The sequence below is a fragment of the Petaurus breviceps genome, unplaced genomic scaffold, assembly GCF_028583685.1.
Source record: "Petaurus breviceps papuanus isolate PSGF00001 unplaced genomic scaffold, PetGlider_PUasm1.0 91023, whole genome shotgun sequence".
In the NCBI taxonomy this organism is placed as follows: Eukaryota; Metazoa; Chordata; class Mammalia; order Diprotodontia; family Petauridae; genus Petaurus; species Petaurus breviceps.
In genome coordinates this window covers 4,086,671-4,109,250 of record NW_027187398.1, presented here as the reverse complement: position 1 = coordinate 4,109,250, position 22,580 = coordinate 4,086,671, and the positions used below count along the sequence as shown (strand labels likewise).

The following is a 22,580-nucleotide window of genomic DNA, read 5'->3' as shown; positions in this document are numbered from 1 at the left end:
GGTGGGCTGGGCTAGGTGAGAGAGTGTTCATCTTGCTAATGACCAAACCAAGTCTTGCCCTAGTTCTTGATCTCGGGTGAAGGATAGAAAGGAAGGAAAGGACCCTGGTGTTGTTATTGACTCTAGTGCCCTTTCCACCCTCCAGCGTGAATGGTAGATTGATTATCTGGGAGGATTGATTTTCTGAGGGCGGAAAGGAAGGTGTGGGGGGAGAAACTGCGGTTGAAATTGCCTAATCTGGAGTCCAGAGGACGGTCTCAGCTCTAACACTCACTGCTACTACCTTGGGCAAATCACTTAACTGTCTTGGATTTCAGTTCTCTCACCTGGTAAAATAAAAGGATTGGGCTAGTTGACCTTTGCAGTCCTAGTTCTATGACCATCGGATCTTTGGGGAATTCTTCTGGACACTTGGGGCTTCTTACCAAAAAAAAGTTACTGGCCAGATATCCTCTTTATTCCTTTTCCCAACTTTTTGTAGAGGAAAGCAATACCCACATAAAGTTCAGCTTTTACTTTTGGCCAAGAACTCAGCATTTGAGGCCAGGGGTGGAGGTGAATGCTGAAGAAGTGGAAAGGGCTCTGGACTTGGAGTCAGGAGACTGGAACTCAGTGGCATTTCCATCGCTTTTCATCTCGAAGCCTCACTTTCCCCATTTGTAAAGTGGAGATGTGTACATTAACTACCCAGGTGTATTGAGAAGAAAGCACTTTGTAAACCATGGAGAACTATAGAAATGGGAATTATTGTAGTTGTTGCTGTTATTAATGATCCAGAGTTATTTATCTATGATTCTCCCCTGTCCCTAGAGCTGGAAAGGACTTTAAAAAATCACTTGGGCCTAGGCAGCTAGGTGGCCCAGTGAATAGAGCACAGGCCCTGGAGTCAGGAGTACCTGAGTTCAAATCCAGCCTCAGACACTTAATACTTACTAGCTGTGTGACTTGGGCAAGTCACTTCACCCCAATTGCCCTGCCTTCCCCTTCCAAAAAGCAAAAAATAAATAAATTTAAAATAAATTTAAAAAAAATCACCAGGGTCATCCCTTTCATTTTGCAGATGAGGATACTGAGGCTCAAAAAAACCAGATCATCAGATATTAAGTCCAGTTCCCCACAAAGAAGGCCACCACAGCTCTTGACATTTCTTTCTCACAGTTCCTTGGGGCAGGGATAAGCATTTTTCTCCTGATATGCTGACCTGGAGGATTTACCCTGAACCCTTCTTGGCAGTAGCATTGGTTCTGGGCAAGAATAGCATAAGCTTCCTCAGGCAGGACTCTCATAAATATTTTTCCCCAGGTCCCTAATTGGCAATTTGCAGGACTCTCACTCTCTGACTTCTTGTTGCTGGGCCACTGACCTCATTCCCAACCTCCCTGGAGAGCAGCATACCTTCTTGATTCAGAATCCCCAAGTAAAGCTGTCATTACTGTCTTAACTGAGCTCAACTCTTCATGCCTTCATCATATTTTTGTGTATGGGAAGACACACGTTGATCTTCTGATATTTACCCTCGTTTCCATTCTCTTCTTTCAGGTGCTCCAGTTGACCTTACACAGGTTCCTCCAGATCAAATCCCTTCACTGTGCCAATGTTGCAGCTGTCCCACTTTCAGAATCATAAAATCCTCTTCATCTGGTGACCCAAAGCCCCAGCTGGAAACAAAGCAATATGCTGCAGCAGGTAACCTAGATTATAGAACCCTCAGGTAGCATTAATGAGAAGGCATCTGCTTAGGGTTCAATACTCAAGAAGGGGAATTGAAGGACAATTTCTAACACTGTGTTATAAATATACATTTTAAGTGCTAGAACATTTTGTTTTTTTGTGGCACATGAGCATTTGTGTTTTGTTTTACAGTTGGGTGGGTTATGGCTTAAGCCCAAGGTATCCAGTAGACATGAGTACCAGGGGCTCAGTTTTCACACCTTAACAAGGACTTTCAAATGCCTTACCCTCTCCCTGATAGTACCTAGTTCTGAAGTATCCATTCTGGCCTCCAGGAGCTGCCTGAGCTGTCCAGGCACTCAATGGTTATAACCTTGTGCTCATCTTTTTTTTTTTTTTAATTTTTTGCTTTTTGGAGGGCAGTTGGGGTTAAGTGACTTGCCCAAGGTCGCACAGCTAGGTTTTGTGTGTGTGTGTGTGTGTGTGTGTGTGTGTGTGTGTTAAGTATCTGAGGCTGGATTTGAACTCAGGTCCTCCTGACTCCAGGGCTGGTGCTCTATTCATTTCACCACCTAGCCGCGCCCCCTTGTGCTCATCTTTAATCTTTCACTGTTACTAGAAACAAAATGTCTTGTTTATGAATTCCCAAGCAGAAGGAAGGTATGAACTCATTCCTCGAGGCTTGATCTAGTCATTAGGAATAGGAAGGGGATTCCCATGGTGGGCCCTGGAGCTGCTGCTCATAGGTACAGTTCTTGGTGGTAGTAGCAAATATTCAGATGAGAAATTTGAAGAAGGTAAAAAAGGTTTCTGTGTGAATGGTGGTTGAACATGGGTCAGTTGCTCCTGAGAGGTAGGCAGTGCCCTTCCAAAGTGACAAGCAATGGCCTACATTGTACTCTGTCTAGCAAAGGGGAGGTCATGTTTTGATCCCCAAATCCAGAATGGCAGAGATGTGCAGTCATGCAGCTGATCTCAGAGGAGCCTATGGGAACCAATAACAAAATGAAGTTGTCTTTATTTTGTAAAGGCAAGTACCAGCCTGGAATGGGTTTACTTGGAAAAGCACACCATTTCTGGTACCCATATCCACAGCAGGCTCCAAGATAAACAGCTTCTGATTTGTTGGGAAATTTTCCACTCGTGGAAAAATAATCCAGTCAGTTGCCATCTTGTCATTTGTATCTCTACACTATCTCTCGTATACATCCACTTCTTTTCACTGGTATGGCCACCACTCTCACTCAGGCCCTTATCAGTTTTCATTTGGACTATTCACTTGGCCTCCAGTTGTTCTACTTGCCTCAAGTCTCTTCCCTCTCCAGTCCATTCTTCACACACATAGATTCCAAAATGATATTCCTACAGCATGGGTCTATGCCATTCCCCTGTTCAAGAACCTTCACAGGCTTCCTGTTGCCTCTAAGCATAAAACTCTTCAAAGCAAGAGTTACTTATAGGCTTATTTCATATTATTTCACTTCGCATAATCTATATTACAGTCAAACTTACCTAATTGTTGTTCCCCATTTTTTCTCTGCACCTTTGTCCAGATTGACTCATGTCTGAAACATATCTCCTCCCCGACTGTCATCTTGACCTTCCAGAATCCTTTATCATCTTACCAGATGACTTCTCAGTTCTCCCTAGTTGTTAGTATTGGCTCCCTCCTCAAATGAAATTTTTCTGACTGGTCTGTATACAAGTTGTATCTCTCTAGTAGAATGTAAACTCCTTCAGATCAGGGACTTTGGGTTGCAGCATCTAGCTCCAGAGGTCTTTGCATGTGCTAATAATGCTCAATAAATGTTGAGTTGAATTGAGAAAGGAATGGGGTCCCTATGAGCAGAAAGTCCCAAATGTGTATTAGACCCCATTCCAGGGACTTTAAATCCTTAAAAATCATGAAGGTGTCTCTGCTGACTGCTCTACCTAACTTCTGCTGCATTTGGTTTAGAGCTTCATGCTTCACTTATGTCACAACCTGAGACCCTTCCTAGTACAAGAATCAAAACAGTTGCATTCTGCCTTGTCCTTCTTTAAGGGACACTGGTCTCCTGTAGGTGTCAGGGCCAGAGGGTATTATTTAAGGATAGGTGATGCTTAAAACCAATGCACTGTTAAAGCTAGGAGGGACCTTCAACATCATTTAGACCAACCCTCTCATTTTACAGAGGAGGAAATTGAGGCCAAGGAGAAAGGGAAATAACTTGCCCGAGGTCCCACAGGTCATAATTAGAAAACCAGAGCCAAACCCCAGATTACCTTTCTTCTAGTCCTATGTTCTTTCCAGTAGTCCATAGGGTACCTTCCAATGAGTGACAAAAAAGACCTTATCTTCCCTGGGAGAGCTGTAGACATGGAAATGTTGAAAACCTTTTCTCCTTTTTTCTTAATGAAAAATAAAATCTTCCACAGGTAGCCTTGAGACCTGAAGGAATTAGTCAACTGCCAGGAGATCTGGGTTAGGTCAATGTGACTCAGTGTATGGTCTCAGGCAGTTCAGTCATCCTTCTTGACTTTGTTCTGTGTGGGATCTTTAATAGCCCCTGCCCCATTTTTCCCTGAGTTTGAGGAATATCTGTACAATAGAGGGCTAGGGCTCCTAGAAAAGAGCAAAATCTGTGACTTTAACCTAGGTGTGACAGACATCCTCATCAGCTCCTTACTTTTGGTATCCTTGACCTCTCCTCTCCCAGAATGTCTGTTTTGGTTGAGGTGGATTCAGTGTAGATCAGGCTGAGAAAACTTTTTCTTGGACTATGAAAAAGATGCTCCCTGTTCTGATTTAAGAGCACTGGCAGCTGACAGTGAAGTTTGCAGCCACTTTGGTGCTGACTCCCTAGTGGATCCAAAGGTGTAGTGGGTAGATATCAGTGTTAAAAAACAAAACAAGAAATGTTTGTCAAGGGAGCATCTTCAGAAGGTGAATCTCAATGCCAAGCTTCACTTCAAAGGGATGGATAGGCTGCCAGCACATGGTAGGTATCAGTGGTGAGGGGTTTGGGAAACATAGTAAACAGTAAAAGTAAGGACAACAAGGAGAGAAGGTGCTGGCTATTTATGGGGAAAGTAGGTAACTTCATTTCAGTTAGAGCTTTGGGTGCAGAAAAGAGCGTTGTAAGGTGAGATCTTAAGGCAGAGTGGCATCATTTTGCAGGGGTCTTCTTTCTGGGGAAGGAGATTGGGATTTATTTGGTAGACAATAGGTTTTGAGCAGCAGTGACACGATTAAAATTGTACTTTAGGAATGTTATTTTTTTAATAATATTTTATTTTTTCCTCCAAGTACATATAAAGACAATTTTTAACATTCATTTTTTAAAATTTTGAGTTCCAGATTTTCTCCCTCCCTCACCTCCCTGATATGCCATTTGTTATAGGTTATACATGTTCAGTTGTACAAAACATATTACCATATTAGCCATGTTGTAAAAGAAGACACAGAGCCAAAGGGAGAAAAAGTACAGAAAGTGAAAAATAGTGTATCTTGATATGCATTCAGACTCCATCAGTTCTTTCTCTGGAGTTGGGATAGCATTTTTCATCATGAGTCCTTTGAAATTATCTTGAATCATTGTATTGCTGAAAATAACTAAGTCATTCATAGTTGATCATTGTGCAATATTGCTGTTACAATGGTCTCCTGGTTCTGCTTACTTTGTTTTGTATCCTTTCATATAAGTTCAAGTTTTTCTGAAATCAGCCTGCTCATCATTTCTTATAGCATAGTAATATTAGGAATGTTATTCTACAGTGGTATGAAGGTTGGGTGGAAGGGAGTGGAGGGAAGGGGAAGTAGAAAGGCCAGTTAAGAGGTTATTACAATAAGTGGTACATGAGAAAAGAATAGAGGGAACAGAAGCAGAAAGTGTTTAAGATATTGTATAGGTATTGTATAAAGTATTGTATTGGTTTGCCTTTGCAACTAATTTGACATGGGTGATGACAGAGAAGAGTCATCAAAGATACCACAGGCTTGGAATGAAATTGGGCATGTCACTGATGGGAAAAAATAATATTTGGGACCAGCCAAAGGGTGCAGTGCCATGGATCATCTGGGTGGAAGTATCCCCAGAAGCAGCTAGAAAACACAGGTGACTCATTAAAAGAAGGCGGGGTAAGGGGTGGTCGGGGCTGGAGTTGTAGACATGAGGCGCACTTTCCCCCAAAATTGGTAGTTAATGCCATGGACGTGAAAGAGGTTGGCTGAAGACACTTGAGGAGTGACCCTATGAAGGGACTCAAGGAAAAGCAAGGGCGTGAAAAAGGAGCGTCAGAAGAATGGTGGGTGTTTTAGAAGCTTTGCAAGGAGAGTATCCCATTGGAGAGGGGTGCTTCCTTGTGTTCTATGCTGCAGAGAGATCCAAGGGGATGAGATCTGAAGCAAGGTCATTAGATTTAGTGGTTAAGGAGGGTGTTGGGGACACTTTGTAGGAAGTAATTCTGTAGCTCAGTAGAGATGAGAGCTTTACTGTAAGGGGCTGAGTTCTGAGGGGGTGGTGTGAGGTACCAGAAGCAGCAGATAGGTCAGCAACCACCCTGGATTGTGGTAAAGGTTTCTCAAGACCCAGAGCTGGGGTTCCTGCATACCCATACTTCTTTTTTTTTTTTTTCCCATTTTTCAAGTGCTTTATTAACTTATGATTTACATCCTTCATTTCCACCAGATTTTTGGGTTACAAATTTTCTCCCCATTTTTCCCCTACCCACCACCCCAAAATAGCAGTCCCACAGGATATCCCCTCCTCTAATCTGCTCTCTCCCATATCTTCTCCCATACCCCCTTCGACTTTTCCAGTAGGGCATGGTGCATCTCTATGCCCCAGTGCCTGTATATCTTATTTCCCAATTACATGTAAAATAGTATTAATAATAGTATATATATATGTATATATATTTAAACATTTGATTTTAAAACTTTGAAATTGAGATTCATTCCCTTCCTCCCTTGTCACCCACCCTTACTAGGAAGATAAGCAGTTCATTATAGGTTGTGTGTAGCAAAACATTAACATAGTAGATACAATGTAAAAGACTGACTATATTTCCCTCCCTCCTATCCCACCTCCCACTTGTTCTATTCTCTACTTTGATCCTGTCCCTTTTCAAAAGTGGGTGCTTCCAACTTCCCTTCCCCTCCAGCCTGCCCTCCCTTCCATCATCCCCCCTCTCATTCCCTTCCCCCCTACTCTCCTGTAGGGTGAGATACCCTATTTAGTGTGTATTTCATTCCCTCCCTGAGCCAAATTCAATGAGAATAAGGTTGACCCATTCCCTTTTGCCTTCCTATTCTTACCCTCCATTGTAACCATTTTTCCCTTGCATTTCACCTTTTAAGTATCATCCCTTCCTATTAAATTGGTCCTGTGCTCTCTATCTATATATACCTGTATATATATATATACACATTCACATATGTATTTATATACCTGTATACCCTCCAATATAGACATATATATGTATGTGTGTGTATATATATATATATATATATATATATACATATATATATTTCTATTCCCTTCAACTATTTTCATACTGAGAAAAGTTTCATCAGTTGCAATTATCGTTTATCCATGTAGGAATATTAATAGTTCAATTTTGATAAGTTTCTTATGATTTCTTTTACCTGTTTACCTTCTCAAGCTTCTCTTGCTTCTTGTATCTGAATGTCAAATTTTCTGTTCAACTCTGGTTTTTTCATCATCCAGGACCTTTCTAATCCCCTACTTCCACCCACTGCCTGGGAAAAGGTAGCCAGGGACCCTCTTTGGAGACAGTGGCAAATGAACCATTTGGGGTTGATTCTACCCATTACTGCTATTGTCATCATTTCTTTTGGTGATTGATTCACTTGCTATACCTCCATGGTGCTCTGATGTGGAGTAACCTTTTGGTTTTCATTGGGATTGGGCCATAGTGAATGAATGAATAAGCATTTATCAAGCACTGTAATAAGCTCTAGGTATACAAATAGGAAAAGTGAGAAAATTCCTGCCCTTGAGAAGCTTATAGTCTAACATAGGGGGGATGTGGTGACCCTGAGGGATATTTGAGTTTAGTAAGTTACTCTGGGAGCCATAGGGAAGTAGATTGCCGTACCCCTTTCAGGAGCAGTGACACAGTTGATTTGATTTTGGTTCCAGAGCTGAAGGGGATTGGGTTGATACAGTGGATGGCAACAAGATGATTGTCAAGGATATAGAGAGTAAAGCATGTCTGGAGGGGGATCTATATGTAATGGGCAATTAAAGCCACCTCCATTCAGGAGTGGTAAAAGGGTTATGTCCAGCCACAGTGGGTTGGCAGGTCCTTTTTCTGAGAGGCAGCATATCCAGAAAAAAGACTTGGAATAGAGAATGTACCATTTGCACCTAGATGTGTCTGGTCCCCAAGAAGCCCAGCATTGCAAGGTTCATTCCAGAAAGAGATTCAGGAAAACCCCAAGAGGATCCTGGTCGAATCCCATTCCTTAGAAAGGACCCAACCTGGCTGTTGATCTAACTGGTATGTGTATGGCTCCACCCCTTTCAGAGCCGAAACCATCCCAGGCCATGGGGAACAAGACCAACATTGTCTTCTGGGAGTCATGGGGCTCCCCTGTCCTGTTTCAGGGTGACTTTCTCTCCCTGCTGATGCTAGGAAGGGAATACCCTGTTGTGGAGAAAAAGAGGAAAACGGGTGGGTAGCACCCTCCTCAGCTCATTGAACCATCGGAGAAGCCAGTGTTGGAGTGGGGATGGTCTGTGTTAACTGGACAAGTTCTGGAGGAGAGAAACATTTACAAAGAGTATCAGAAAATAGGCTGTCAAAATTGAAGGACCCTCAGACATCTGTTTGAACTCCTGCCCCCAAATCTTAAAGTGATAAGAATAAGAGAGGAAGGTAGGAAGTAACCTGGCTTTGTTGAAAAGGGCAGGAAATTGACCTCTAGACAAAAGTCATTGGCTTGCAGAGTCCTCTCTAAACTGAGACTGTCACCATTAGCTTGATACCATCACACTGCAGTGGGAAGAGATGTGCCCACTTCTATCCATACTCTCATCAGCAAGGTCCCTTGACAAGCTTTCGAACAGCTTGTGGAACAGATAGCAGAGCTAACTACCCATGTCCCTACGCAAGGGAGCCTTTTATTGTCTTGGTCTCTTGAATTTAGGGGCCAGAACAGCTGACCAACCCCCAACCTGCCATACTTTTGTAGGTGCCTAACCTGAACTGCTTTTGACTTTCAGCATTCAGATTTGAATACCTTAGTTCCTAATCACTTCAATTTCCTATGCCTTTCTTGAGCACGTACCCCAGAGTAGGCACTCTGCTGGGCTCTGGGGATCCAGAGACAAAAAGGAAAACAGCCTATCCTCAAGAAGCTTACATTCTACCAGGAGAAAGCCACATGTATTCAGATTTTTTTAAATTACAGAATAACTTTTTGGGTTTTTTTGGGGGGAAGAGTAGTTAGTAGTCAGATAAGGCTTTGTGTGGGAAGTTTGCACTTGCATGTTGAAGGGATCAAGGATTCCAGGAGGTCAGGATGGGGAGAACATGCCAAATTTGGGTTTCTTTCTCTTCCTACTAAGTCATCATTTCTGGGAAAGCAGTTATTCCTTTATTTTTTACTCCTGGGGTCCAAAATGAAGTGAAGAGGGAAGGGAGGGAATGAACTGGTATGGATGAGATTGGCTCAAAGCGGGGGAAAGATGGGAACGTGTAGAATGTCAGCAACCAGATGGGGGAGAGAGGAGAACTTTGCCTCTACCAGATAATGTTGTAAGACCCCCTAAGCTGAGTTCTTCCTCCATTCGATACAGAATCAGAGAAGGGGACTTGCTGGGCTAATTCTAGGCCCCAGCAGCTAAATGGGGAGGTCATTAATAAAGCAGTTTCTTTAGGAAAACTGTGGAGGAATACGGGTTTTCATTTATAAACTTTTCAGAGTTTGTACTTGCTCTCCCTTCTTTCCTTCCCTTCCCTTCTTTTTCCTCTTCTCCCTGATCTATTTGCCAGCCAACCCTGCTTACAGACAGAAGATCAAAAGGTTCCCAGACACTGGGTTGGTTTGGGTTTTTGTACAAATGGTTCTTGTGGCTTGCTGGTCAGTTTGCATGGTCTACACATACAAGAGTTTGAGCTGGTCAGAGCCTATAACAGTGCCTTGAGCCTTTCCCACTAATGAGAGGAAAGGCAAGGGCTATGACATTATCTGCTTTCTCCTTTGTATTTTCCAGGTCAATGGCCAAGAAATGAGCTCTCTCCCCTATGGCAGTGACCCTCTCAAGGAAGATCTGCAAGTCTTCCTGGGGAGTGAGCTCCAATTGGCTGAGCTGGACGACCTCACGAAAGTGAACCCTGTGACTCCAGCAACAGGTAGGGACCAAGGTGATGAGGTGGGAGGCCTTAGGAGTAATTGGTCCATCTTCCCTAGGCTTATCCTGCCCCAAGGCCAGGCTGGTGGGACCCAGAATCCCAAGCCAGGATTGCTGATGCACATCTCTCCCAACTTGGGCCTTACAGGGCTGGGGCCATTTCTAGGTGGGCTTCGTTTTCATTAGATCTGAGCTGAATCAGCCGGGAAGAGTGTATAAAATGGCATTTGACTAATTGTGGAAGGGGGGAGAATGGGTTAGAGAGCTCTAGGAGTTTCTGCATGTGTTCCCTCACTCAAACACTCCGGGTGCTTCCATTAACGGTGCATCTGTCTCAGTCCTGAGGTGTCTGCAGGAGAGGTACCAAGTGGATGTGTTCTACACCAATGCCGGCTGCACCCTTGTGGCTCTGAATCCCTTTAAACCTGTCCCTTACCTCTACTGCCCTGAGCTGATGAGGGACTACCACATGGCACCTCAACTCCAGGCAAGTTTGGCTCACTCCTTCATCCTTGCCCTGTTTGTAACATGGCATCACAGAGTAGCAGCAAGCATGGACTCATGCACTGGGCTTTGAGACTCACACAGGTGGGGTCCTTTATCCCAGAGGAGCTGACAGTCTCCAGACCAACACAGCTCCTAGAGGGGAGGTAGAGAAAATGGAGGAAAGGCACTAAGCCAGCATATGAATAGCTGGACAGATGTTGTCTTCGTCCAGCTGCACTTCTGGTAGCAGGCGGAGGAAGAAGCAGGGGGATGGGCAAGCCTGGGGAGGCTGGAGGATGGTCTCTGATCTCTCCAGGAAGTCTTCTTGCTGGGCGGGGCAGGGGAAACGAGGGTGGTAATAAACTTAATGTTTGCAGCTTTACCTCAGGGTTCACCCAGTGGATCACTTATCTCAGAAGAGAGTTACTTTGTGTGTCCTTTAATGTGTTGGGTTCCTTGGGTATTTCAGAAATTAAAGCCTCATATCTTTACTGTGGGTGAGCAAACCTACAGGAACGTCAGGAGCTTGCTGGAGCCTGTGGACCAGTCCATCATTGTCAGTGGGGAGAGTGGAGCAGGAAAGGTAACAGACATGCGTCGTTCTCCTTGGTGTTTGATTGTCTGCCCACAGTGGAAGCTCCAGCCCTTTTTAGGGGTATCTCTGACACTTTCTCAGTTCCATGTTCAATCCACCCTATAACAGGAGAGTCAGGAAGGGAATAAGCATTTATACAGTGCCTACTATGTGCTGGGTACTGTGCTGAGTGCTTTATAAAGAACTCATCTTATCCTCCTGACAACCTGGGCAGTTAGTGCTATGATTACCACCATTTTATAGTTGAGAAAACTGGGGCAAACTGAAATGACATGACTTACCCAGGGTCACACAGCTAGGAGGTGTCTGAAGCTGGATTTGAACTCAGGTTTTCCTGACCATAGGCCCAGGGCTCTATCTACTGTCTACAAGGTACCCTAGAAAGAACTGAAAGTCAGGAGAGGCCTGTGTCCCGGGCTGGTTCTGCTGCTCACTAGGTGTGTGATTTTCAGCAAGTTAGGTTCCCCCTCTGGGCTTCAGTTTCCTCACCTGCACTATACCAGGGTTGACCTAGATGACCTTGAAGTACCCTTTAGTACTAGCATTCTGTGATATCATGACCTAGCAGGTTATGGATTATTATCCTTGGGGACAGGCTGGTTCCCCTCCTCCCAACCAGATTCCAAGCTTCCAAGGTTATGGGAAGGGCTGATGAAGGTGGGAGGAAACCACTGAGAGGGTGTTACTCTTGAGGTGGAGGCCCCTGGCTGGCAGTACCAGCAGAGCTGAAATGAAAAAGTTTCACAAGGCCCAAAGCCAGAGAGTGGCATAACCAGTCAGAGCAGGCCTGCCCCAGAGGCCCTGCCAGCCCAGGTTGCCTGCTTCCTTCATTGTCCTCACCTGGACTACTTTCCCCAGAGTAATTTGATTTTTAAAATTCCCTTTTAGTCTATGATCTCATTAGATCCCCACACCCTTTCTACATTCCTGAGAAGTGGGCTGGGCAGGCCCATCTCCTAGGGTGAGAAAACAGGCCTGTAGAGCTTCAGTAACTTGAAAAGGGCCACCCAGTAAATTTCGCTAGACTAGAGTGTGGCCCTCCTGATGCCCCTCTGCAGGGCTCTGGTGCCCAAACCCTCCTGCTTCCATACTGGGGGTCATTAGATCAGAGATCCAGAGGACCTGGAAATCTAGGACAGGACCTCAGAGGCCCTCAGCTTCCTCTCCAGAGCTCACCCGTGTGGGTGGACCTTGCCTGTTCCTGCACAGGCTGTCCTTCCTGTTGGAATGTTCTGCTCCTCATCTCTACCTCTTTGTTTCTCTGGCTTCAGCTCATGTCACCCCTTCTGCAGAAGGCCTTTCTTTCCTGGTCCCCCCACCCAACCCCACAGCTGCCAATGCCTTCCATCAACTCTGTATATAGCTTGTATATACCTGATCATTTACGTATTGTCTGTTAAGAACATATGTTCTTTGAGATCAGGGACGAGGGTTTTACCTTTCTTTGTATTATATTATATTAACACTGTGCCTGGCACATAAGTGCTTAATAAATGGTTGTTAGCAGACGGATGGATGACAGGGCCTGGGGAGGTTCTTGGGCATGACCACCATGAGACTGTCTTCTTTTACAGACTTGGACATCTCGATGCCTGATGAAGTTCTATGCCACAGTTGCCAATTCCTCTGCCTCTCAGGAGACACATGAGACAGTAGAGAGAATCGAGAAGAGAGTCCTGGATTCTAATCCAGTCATGGAGGCTTTTGGTAAACACCATCAGGCCTTCCCCAGCTCTCTGGGGACACAGCCTTTCTCTGCTCTCTCTAGGACCCTGGAGCCCCATGACCCAGGGCTCCCCCAGCTTAGACAAACACAGGCACAATGATATCTCTGTAGTTGGCAATGATAACAGCACCATAGGTCTGGAAAGGGACCTTGAGGAGGAAACTTGGCTGTTCCTTGGGCAGCAGAACACAACTATTCCTGAACCAATCCTTTATTTAAAGGCTATGCCTCCCCACCTCAGAAATGGGAACTTTCTTGCCTCAGCTAGTCAAGAAGTCCTCACTTTTATCTAGCTTGAATCTCTCTTTCTGCAACCTTCCCTCCTCTGCTCCAGACCTGTCCTTTCAGAATAGAGGGTAGGGAGCATTGGAGGGCTAGGGCCTAGAGGATCCTACCACTTACTTCACCCTGGGATGTGGTAGCTGGAAGGTCTGGGCCTCAGGGAAGGAAGGTACAGATGAAAAAAGGAGCATGGACTGGTGGGCAAGAAGCTATGACTTAGAGAAGAGAGAATATCAGTGACTTTTCCTTCTTTCTTAGGAAATGCTTGTACTCTCCGCAATAGCAACAGCAGCCGTTTTGGGAAATACATCCAGCTCCAGCTGAACAGGTAAAAACAGGCCTTGGGATCCTGTGTGGTTTGCAGCCTTTGTCCTTGGCTGTACTGTGGGTCACCCCTGGGAAGGGGCAGTACTATCTGCTGGGATCAGAGAACCAAGGAAGTGCTCCCTAGGGACCCAGAACAGGACCACTAAATAAAGGCAGGGTCCTGGCCACCATGGCCATGGATGACCCTTATTCTGCAGATAAGCAGGCTGCCTGGACACAGCACTTTGACTTGAGCTGCTCTCCCTCCAAACAAGGAGGCTGTCTGACTTGGGCACAAGGGTGGGAGTCTGGAGGAAGAGGAAACCAGCAGAACTTTTATAGGAAATCAGAGCTGCCCTTTTCAGGTCCTTGTTTGCTCACAAGGTCTTCTTTCTGTCCTTATTTGCTTAAAAGCTCTGGGTCCCCCAGCCCTGATCTCCCCCTGCTTCCAGCCATTGGTCCTGCGTTCTGGACCTTGTGGCTTATATAAGGCACATGTGTGCCCTGGGTATGCTCAGGATGCTGCTGTCACCTGGAGGCCTCAGGCCTTCACTAGAAATGTATGGCTTGGCTCATCACAAAAGAGATCTATCTGTGTCATGGAGAGCAGGATTATCTGGCACTAAAGTATATGCATTGCTAAATTCACATGGGAAAAGTGACCCTCTTTACACCTTTTTTGCATGCAGCACTTTGAGGGATAGGGGCATTTACCTTGCTTACTCCAGTCTCATCTACAGGTTTGGTGGGGATCATCATGGTCAGTCCATATGAGGGCTAGCAGTTTCTGGGTTTTGCATCCACATTTCCACCTTCTACTCCCTAGAACTCAGCAGATCACTGGGGCCTCTGTCCAGACGTACCTCCTGGAGAAAACTCGAGTTGCCTACCAGGCTCCACTGGAGAGGAATTTTCATATCTTCTATCAGGTCTGTGCTGGGCACTGGGTCCAGGTCCTGTCCTGGGGCTGTAAGTAATGACGCTCATTGCCATTTACTTCACAGCTGTTGATTTCAATAGCCCTAAAGGGACCTGCTGCTCCCCCCACTACCCTGCATTTCAAGACACCTCCTTTAGGAAATTTTCTTTTTTAAAAATTTTTTTTATTAATTTATTTGTTTACTTTTAGTTTACAAGATGCAGTTCCACAATCCCTTGAATTTCAAATTTTCTCCCCCTTCCTCTCCTCCTCCCCTCCATGGAAGCATGCAGTTAAATATAGGATCTGCAAATACCTTCACATTAAACATTAGTCAGGTTGTAAAGAAGGATTATAACTGGTGGAACAAACAATGAGAAAGAGGAAGCAAAACAAGAAAAAGAAAGAGAGCAGGTAGTTTGTTTCAATCTTCATTCAAACTCTATAGTTCTTTCTCTGGATCTCTTTCCATCATGAGTCTTTTGGAATTGTCTTGTAACCTTGCATTGCTGAGAAGAGCCCAATCTATCAGAGTTGATCGTTACACATATGTTGTGTCTGTAATTGTGTACAAATTTCTCCTGGTTGTGCTCTTCTCACTCAACATCAGTTTATATAAGTCTCTCCAAGTTATTATGAAGTCCATCTGCTTCTCATTTCTTATAGCACAATAGTATTCCATTACATTCATATACCACAACTTGCTTAACCATTCCCCAGTTGATGGGCATCCCCTTGATTTCCAATTCTTTGTCACCACAAAAAGAGCTGCTATGAATATTTTTGTACATATGGGGCCTCTTCCCACTTCTATGATCTCTTTGGGATACAACCCAAGAAGTGGTATTGCTGGGTTAAAGGATAGCCCTTTGGGCATAGAGGAAATTTTCTTCGACAAATTCTAACTGGTTCTGGCTACTTCTGTTGTCCCATTGTTCTTCCTAATACTTGTATATAGATCTACTCATGATTAACTTATGTCATTTAATAGTAATGATGGTTGACATTAAATTACACATTCTAGTTACGAGGTTCTTTACATTTGATCCTCAGGATTAGACCTGTGATGTAGGAGGACAAATATTATTCTGGTTTTGCAAGTGAGAATATTAAGACTCGGTAGTAGTAGTTAAGTGACTTGCCCAAAGTCACACAGCGATAAGTAGCAGACTGATGGCTAGATAAAGATCTTCTTGTTGTAAATCCTGGATCATCTGTTAGACCTTTAATGTCAAGATTGTGAACATATGCCTCATGAGATACCCCTCCCCTCAGATGGGTGTTGAAAGAAGCAATGCCCTGAAATGTATAAGGCCTAAGGAGGCAGAGCTCAGGGCAGATCATCCTGACTATGGAATGATTCTGATTGCCAGGATTAACTAAAGAAAAATCTTTTATTAGAATATTTCATCCACATTTATTAGGTGTCTGCTGGATACAGGGTGCTATTGTGGAGATGGAGGTGACAAAAAGTTTAGGTCAGACGAGGTCCCTGTTCTCAGGAGCTTACAGACTAGTAGGAAGATAAGCTATGAACACAAATGACTGGACTACCCAATATTATGTCATAAGTTGGTTTTCAGTTGTGTCAGGCACTTTTTGGCTTCATTGGGCTGGGGGTTTTCTTGGCAAAGACACTGAACTGGTTTGCCATTTCCTTCTCCAACTCATTTTACAGATGAGGAAACTCAGGCAAATAGGGCTAAGTGAGTTGCCTAGGGTAACACAGCTAGTAAGTGTCTGAGGTTGGATTTGAACTCAGAAAGATGAGTCTTCCTGACTTCAGGCCCAGCACTCCCTACACTGTGCCACCCAGCTGCCCCTTGTCATAAGTGAGTCATAAGTACTTTGAAGACTTGAGGGAAAGGGACAGTGTAGGCCAGGTGAAGAGCTTCTTGGAGGTGACATCTTAGATGACCTATAAAAGGTGGATAGGAATACTTGAGGCAAAGGGGGAGGGAACAAATTTAGACATTCCAGGCATAGACGTTAGCCTGAGCAAGGCATGGAGGTGTAAAAGGATGGTGCCTGCTCAGGAGCAGGAAACAGGAAAGTTTGACTAGAATGTAGATTATAAGGCAGGGTAATAGTCATTGGTCAATAAACATTTAAGTCACTCCTGTATGCCAAAAACTGTGCTGAGCTCTGGGATACAGATTTTAAAAAGACAGTCCCTACCCTCAGAGGTGCTGAAAAATGGGCTGGGGGAAGCACCAAAGGGCACAGCACAGGGAGTGTGAGGTGCATGTAAAGCAACTCGTGGTAAAATTAATAATATGACTCTAAAGCAGGGCGGCAAGGGATAGGAGACTAGTGTAGCCACTGGACTTCGAGTGAGTAAGTCCTGGGTTCAAATCACTAGTGCAAATACTAAATATGCAGTCCTGAGCAGGTCTCTAGGCCTCTTAATTGCCTCAGTTTCCTCATATGTAAAACAAAGTAACTGGACTTAATGGAAAAAGTGAAGTGATTGGACTAAGATCCCTTCCAGCTTTATTATCCTATGAATGGGAAGATTGTGAGAGGCCCTGAAAGCTGAGCAAAGGTATGGAAACTTTATTCCTTAGATTTAGTGGAGATCACTGAAGATAGTTTTTTGCAGAGTGACATTAGCATCTAGATCTGTGCCAAAATAAGAACATTATGGCAGCTATGTTAAAGGTACTTGAAGGAGAATGAGGATCGAGGCAAGCACGCATGTTAGGAAGCTGTTGTGGTAGTCCCAGTGGGTGGAAATGAAATCCTGTGCTAGGCTGGTTGGGAGTGAGAAAAAAAAAAGGAGGGAATAGGTGTAGGAGATGGTGCAAAAATAAGTGAAATTAAGTTGGCAGCTAAATGAGAAAAAGCTAAACATAACCCCAAGCTTGCAGAAATGGGCAGACTGGGTAAATGGTGGTAGCAGAGAACAAGATGAGCTCCGTTTTGAGCAGTCATCTGGACCACCAAGGGAACAGTCCTGTAGCTCATTAGAGAGGTGAGTCTGAAACTTAAGAGAAAGTTGTGGACTGGAGATACAGATTTATGAGTCATCTCCATGGAGGTGGTAGTTGGAACATAGTGAGAGAGGGGCCCTGGGTAATACTCACATCATGCATTCAGAAGGAGAACAAGGAGAATATGGTGCCTGAAGCTAAAGGAAAGAAGAAAGCGTCCAGCAAGAAGGAGGTGGTTCCTTGTATTTATTAATTATGCATCCTGGGTGACCTTTGAGAAAGTAGATCCAGTAGAGTGGTGGGACCAAAGCCATAATTTAGGGGAATGGAGGAGACCCCAGGCCTAGTAAAGAAATGGAATTGTTGGGGCGGCTAGGTGGTGCAGTGAGTAGAACACTGGCCCTGGAGTCAGGAGGACCCGAGTTCAAATACAGCCTCAGACACTTGACACACTAGCCGTGTGACCTTGGGCAAGTCACTTAACCCCAATTGCCCTCCAAAAGGCAAAAAATTAAAATAAAAAAAAAAGAAATGGAACTGTTGGGTACAGATAGGAAGTTTGACCACAGAAAGGGAAGGAGAGAAATGGAACTGTAGCTACCTCGAGGCTAGAAAGGTCAAGAAAAAGCTTTTTTAGTATTGAGAAGACCATGTATGTTTAGAGACAGATGGAAAGAAACTGCTGGAAAAAGACAGAATATACTTTGGAATGACTGCCAAATAAGACCATGGCATCATGATAGGGATTAGCCTCAGATTACTTATCAAGCTATTGCTCAGCACATCAGGAATAGGATGTGGATCAGAAGGTCTCCCTATGTGATACTGGGATCTGTCTCTTCCTTTCATTTTTATCCTTCGGTGTCTCGTACAGTGCCCTCCCTGCAGTGCATACATCAGCCTTCTGCCCACAGGCCCTTGTCTGTGTAGTTCACGTAGTTATCCGTCCCGGCATCTCATTGGCACATTTCTGGTTCCCCAGATTACCAAAGGAGCCAGTTCAAGTGAAAGGTTAGAGTGGCACCTGTCCAAGGGAACGGCTTTCCATTGGCTGCCCAACTCTGAGAGGACTTTGGAAGGTAGGGAGAGCTCTGGGCTTCTGGGCCCTGGTGTGGCAACAGGCATGTGAACTGAGCCTGCTCTACCCAGACTCCATGGGGTAATTTAGCATCTGGATTTGGGGTTCTAGTCCTCATCCCCCTGCCTCCTCAAGTCTGGGACCCAGGAGTTCCAGAGGTGTTGGGCTGGTTCTAGGACAGTGTAAGTGAAGTCCATGTCTGATATGGGTGTTTTGTTTTGTTTTATTTCCAGAGGACAGCTTTGAAGTGACCAGAGATGCAATGTTTCACCTGGGCATTGACCAGTCCACACAGAACAACATCTTTAAGGTCAGGAGAGAAAAATGAGTCACTTAATTTGGGGAAGGAGATTAGATACCCCTTAGACAGGAGACTACAGTTGGAAACACCTCCCTTCCTAACATGGCGCCTGGGACTTAGCACCTTTGGAGGTGATTGGACCATCCAGTGAGCTGCAATGGCTGAACTCCAGAGGTGGAGCTCTAGGCTTCTCTGTCAGTCGACCAGTAAAGATTGCTGGGCAGTGACTGGGGCTAAGCAGTCATTAAAATGAGCAGAGTTTACCTGATTATGGGTAGCAGAAGCCCAGTACAAGAAGGCTTAGACTCAGAGGAGCAGACAGATGCCATAGGACAGGTTCATGGCATTCGTGAATAGGGTCCAACACTGGTCTTAGGGCAGAGGGGGTGTGTCCTCTGAATTGTTTCTAATACTGCCCACTGGATGTGGTTGGTCCTCGAGGAGTTTTATCAAGAAAGGAAGTCAGAGGGCTATGAGAGGATCATGCTCTTGGCCCCTTGGACGTGGTAGATCTGGGGGATGTAGGCCTGAAGAACCTAAAACTAGATAACTCTGGGCAGCTAGGTGGCACAGTGAATAGAGCACCGGCCCTGAAATCAGGAGAACCTGAGTTCAAATCCGGCCTCAGACACTTAATACTTACTAGCTGTGTGACCTTGGACAAGTCACCTAACCCCAATTGCCCTGCCCTCAAAAAAAAGAGACAAAACTAGCTAGTTCTAGTAGTTATGTCTACAGGGTTTTTATACTTCGTTTGATTGAGAGCAGTAAGGCATCTACTAGGAGGCATCCTAGCCCATCACTGTAGCTATCAAGCTCTTTCTGTCTGCATCTCTACAGAAATGAGGCACACAGTGATGGAGAGGAGGCAAGAGAGGGACAGCACACCCCCTGTCCCCCAGCTCCACACCCCCCATCAGTGAGATTAAAAAAGGCATCACCTCGGACTTGACCAGACAGGAGCAGCAATATCAACCTGCCCCGGCATCAGAGAATCTCCTTCCTTTCCCTTCCCCAAGCCAGAGGTCATAGGGTCCTCCTGCTGTCCACCATCGCACGCTAGAACTGAGGTGCAAGTACACAGAGGCTTTTGAAGTGGGCCTCTCCTCCTGGGCCAGGCTTTGGTTGCCCCTTAGGAGGCACAGTCCCCTACAAACCTGAGCTTCCTCTTGTGCTGTCCCTACAGGTCTTATCAGGGTTGCTACACCTTGGGAATATCCACTTTGATGACTCAGAGGATGAATCCCAGGTTTGCCAGCCACAGGAAGATGCTAAATGTAAGAGGGGAAGGAGCTCACTGCCCCTGACTGGGGCCCCTGAGAGCTCAGGGGTAGCTCCCAAGAGCTGAGCTTGCATGCCAGTGAGATAGGACATGTCTGGCTTGGAGCCTAGCAAGCCAGTGCCCTGCAGGGTGGGGCAAGGAGAGCTGATGTCAGGGGAGGGATGCTGAATTGGGGAAAAGGGGGTGGGGAGAGAAGTGGCATTGGAAGCCTGACTGGGTGCCCATTTCTAATGAGCGATGAGAACACCATCTCCAGTCCTTCCCACTATTCCTCTAGTCTGCCATACCGGGCAGTGGCCTGGTGATAATGAGTTGCAGCTGGAGTGGGCCCTTCACAGGGGGGCTACAGGGGTATCTGAGCTCCTTCCCCCAACTCCTCCAGGACCTGCATATCCAGCATGGGCCTAGGGGTTTTGTCATCCTCCCTGACCAGTGCCCTACCCGCAAATGACCAAAGTTATTGTCCCCAAACCAGGTTTTGTGGTGACCGCGGCCTCTCTGCTCCAGATCCCCAAGGAGGAGCTGTTGGAGACACTCCGAGTCCGAATGATCACAGCCGGAAAGCAGCAGCAGGTCTTCAGGAAGCCCTGCTCCCGTGCTGAATGTGAAATCAGGAGAGATTGTCTGGCCAAAGTCACTTACGCCCGGTGAGTGGGCCAGCCTACCCCCAGCTCTGGCCAACAGCTTCGACTCTAGAGTCATGCAGACATTGGGGAAACCAGAAGCGCTGTTCCTACCCAGGGTACACTGCTTCACTAGAGCCCCTGCCCTCAGAGCTCACCATCACTCCCCTCCACAGATTGTTTGACTGGTTGGTGTCGGTCATCAATGGAAGCATCTGTGCAGAGCCCTCCACCTGGACCACTTTCATTGGTACTGTTCTTCTGCCTCCTCTCCTCTGACTCGGCTGCCCCCAGTGCCTCCCCAGGCAAGGGCCCTTGGGAAGGCCTTTGCAGTGTCAGGAAACTGGAAGGAGCACTGGACCAAGAGTCAGGAAATACGGGTTCCAGTCCCAGCCATGCCACCAAACTCCCTAAGTGACCTTGGGCAAGTCACTTCCTCACTTTCCCCGTTTGCAAGATGTCAGTCCATGAGCGTTTATTAAGGGCTTACTCTATGTGCCGGGCACCGTGTTAAGTGCTGAGGGTATGAAAGAAAGGCAAAACACAGTGTCCCTGCTCCCAAGGAGCTCCTGTTCCAATGGGGGGAGAGCGGCACACCCGAGGCCTTTATGGAGAAGACGAGGGAGAGGTGTGAGCGGCTGGGTGGACTGGGAAAGGCCCCCTGCAGAATGTGGGTCTTAGCTGAGTCTCTAAGCTAAGGGAGGTAGAGATGAGGGGAAGGCACTCAAGACATGGGGAATAGCCATTGCAAAGCCGTGGAGATGAGAGATGGAGCTCTGTGTGAGGAACAGCAGTAAGGAAGGCCCGGTAGCCCAGCCACAGGGTGCATATAAGGAGCGGAGGGGGAGGAAGAGGCATGGTGACAAGCTCTGAAAGCCTGGGTCTGTGGCCCTCCCAGCTCTGTTCCACACAGCTCTCAGAAGGGCCCAGCCTCAGAAGGCCTTCTCCTGGTGAAGGGTCATCTCAGCACAACTTCAGGGTGCGCGGTTACCAAGCCCACTCCAGGAGCCAGACTAGACACTTTTCTGTCACTGCCCCTGCCTCCATCCAGTCTCATCAGTCTCCCACACACTTAACAAAGCAAGAGAAAGCCTAGGTCTGGCCACAGCACTCTGTGACTCAAGAGGCTTCGCTGGCTCCCTGTCCTTTTAAGATACAAAAATACAAATTTGGCTTGGCATTTAAAACCCTTCACAATCTGGCTTCAGTGTCTCTTTCCAGACAAATTACATACAGTTGCCTTCGTGTGCTCTCTGCTTCAACCACATTGACCCATTTGATGTTCCTCGTGAATGACTTCCCGTTTTCCTGCTCCACATTTCTGCCTTCCCCTGTGCCTCTTCAATTCCACTTCTTGAAACACTAGTCTCTTTAAGGCTCAGTTTTCGTGCACCTCCTTCAAAGAGGCCTCCCTCGATTTCTCCAAGTTCTGTTCCTCCCCTCCATATTTGCTAATTAACATATGTATGTTATCTTCCTAGTACCTAGTATGATACAAACTCCTTGAGGGCAAAGACTATTTTGTGGGGTATGTTTTTGCTGTATCCTTGGTACCAGGGTAGTGCCTGGCAAAGTGAAAACTTGATAAAAAATGTATTGAATTAAGAGGAGAACCAAAGGAAAAGGTATTGGTGAGTGGAGTTGGCTGAGTGTCGGGCTTCTATAGACCCACAGGAAAACAGGAAGCCAGGTATGAGCCTTCATCTTGACTCCCGGGTCCCTTCGTCTTAGGAACAGGGGGCTGGCAGGGACCCTGACCCGCTCATCTTGTAGAGAAGATGACAGTGCTTTACCAAAATCATCTGAACTTGAACTCAGGTGCTCTGGCTCCAGGTCCGGGGCTGCTTCCACTCTCCCATACCTTGTACCCCTTGTCCCAGAGGGCCTTTACCTGAGGTCTGTGAACTCTGGGGTGGGGAGGGGGTGTTCTGTTCTTAAAGCTGCGTTTCAGTAGGATTAGTTTCCTTTGTAATCCCTCTGTCCTTTATTTTATGCATTTAAAACATTCTTCTGAA

At 45.9% G+C, this 22,580-nt stretch overlaps 1 protein-coding gene across 4 annotated transcripts in view; it reads left to right on the top strand.

The window, feature by feature from the left end:
* Positions 1 to 22,580, top strand: part of MYO19 (myosin XIX) — a 40,531-nt gene that overhangs the window by 1,016 nt on the left and 16,935 nt on the right. For 3 of the 4 annotated variants that reach the window (XR_011166442.1, XM_069078130.1, XM_069078131.1), the window contains exons 2-13: positions 1,540 to 1,686; positions 9,897 to 10,035; positions 10,373 to 10,521; positions 10,990 to 11,103; positions 12,690 to 12,822; positions 13,382 to 13,451; positions 14,256 to 14,358; positions 18,264 to 18,360; positions 18,593 to 18,669; positions 19,847 to 19,937; positions 20,418 to 20,589; positions 20,742 to 20,815. Coding sequence is in view for 3 of the 4 variants with exons in the window: in XM_069078130.1 (XP_068934231.1) it covers positions 1,675 to 1,686; positions 9,897 to 10,035; positions 10,373 to 10,521; positions 10,990 to 11,103; positions 12,690 to 12,822; positions 13,382 to 13,451; positions 14,256 to 14,358; positions 18,264 to 18,360; positions 18,593 to 18,669; positions 19,847 to 19,937; positions 20,418 to 20,589; positions 20,742 to 20,815 (1,231 nt within the window). In the remaining variant the exon portion in view is untranslated. Of the gene's footprint in view, positions 1 to 1,539; positions 1,687 to 9,896; positions 10,036 to 10,372; positions 10,522 to 10,989; positions 11,104 to 12,689; positions 12,823 to 13,381; positions 13,452 to 14,255; positions 14,359 to 18,263; positions 18,361 to 18,592; positions 18,670 to 19,846; positions 19,938 to 20,417; positions 20,590 to 20,741; positions 20,816 to 22,580 lie in introns of those variants that run through there. The other variant, XM_069078132.1, reaches the window with a different exon arrangement.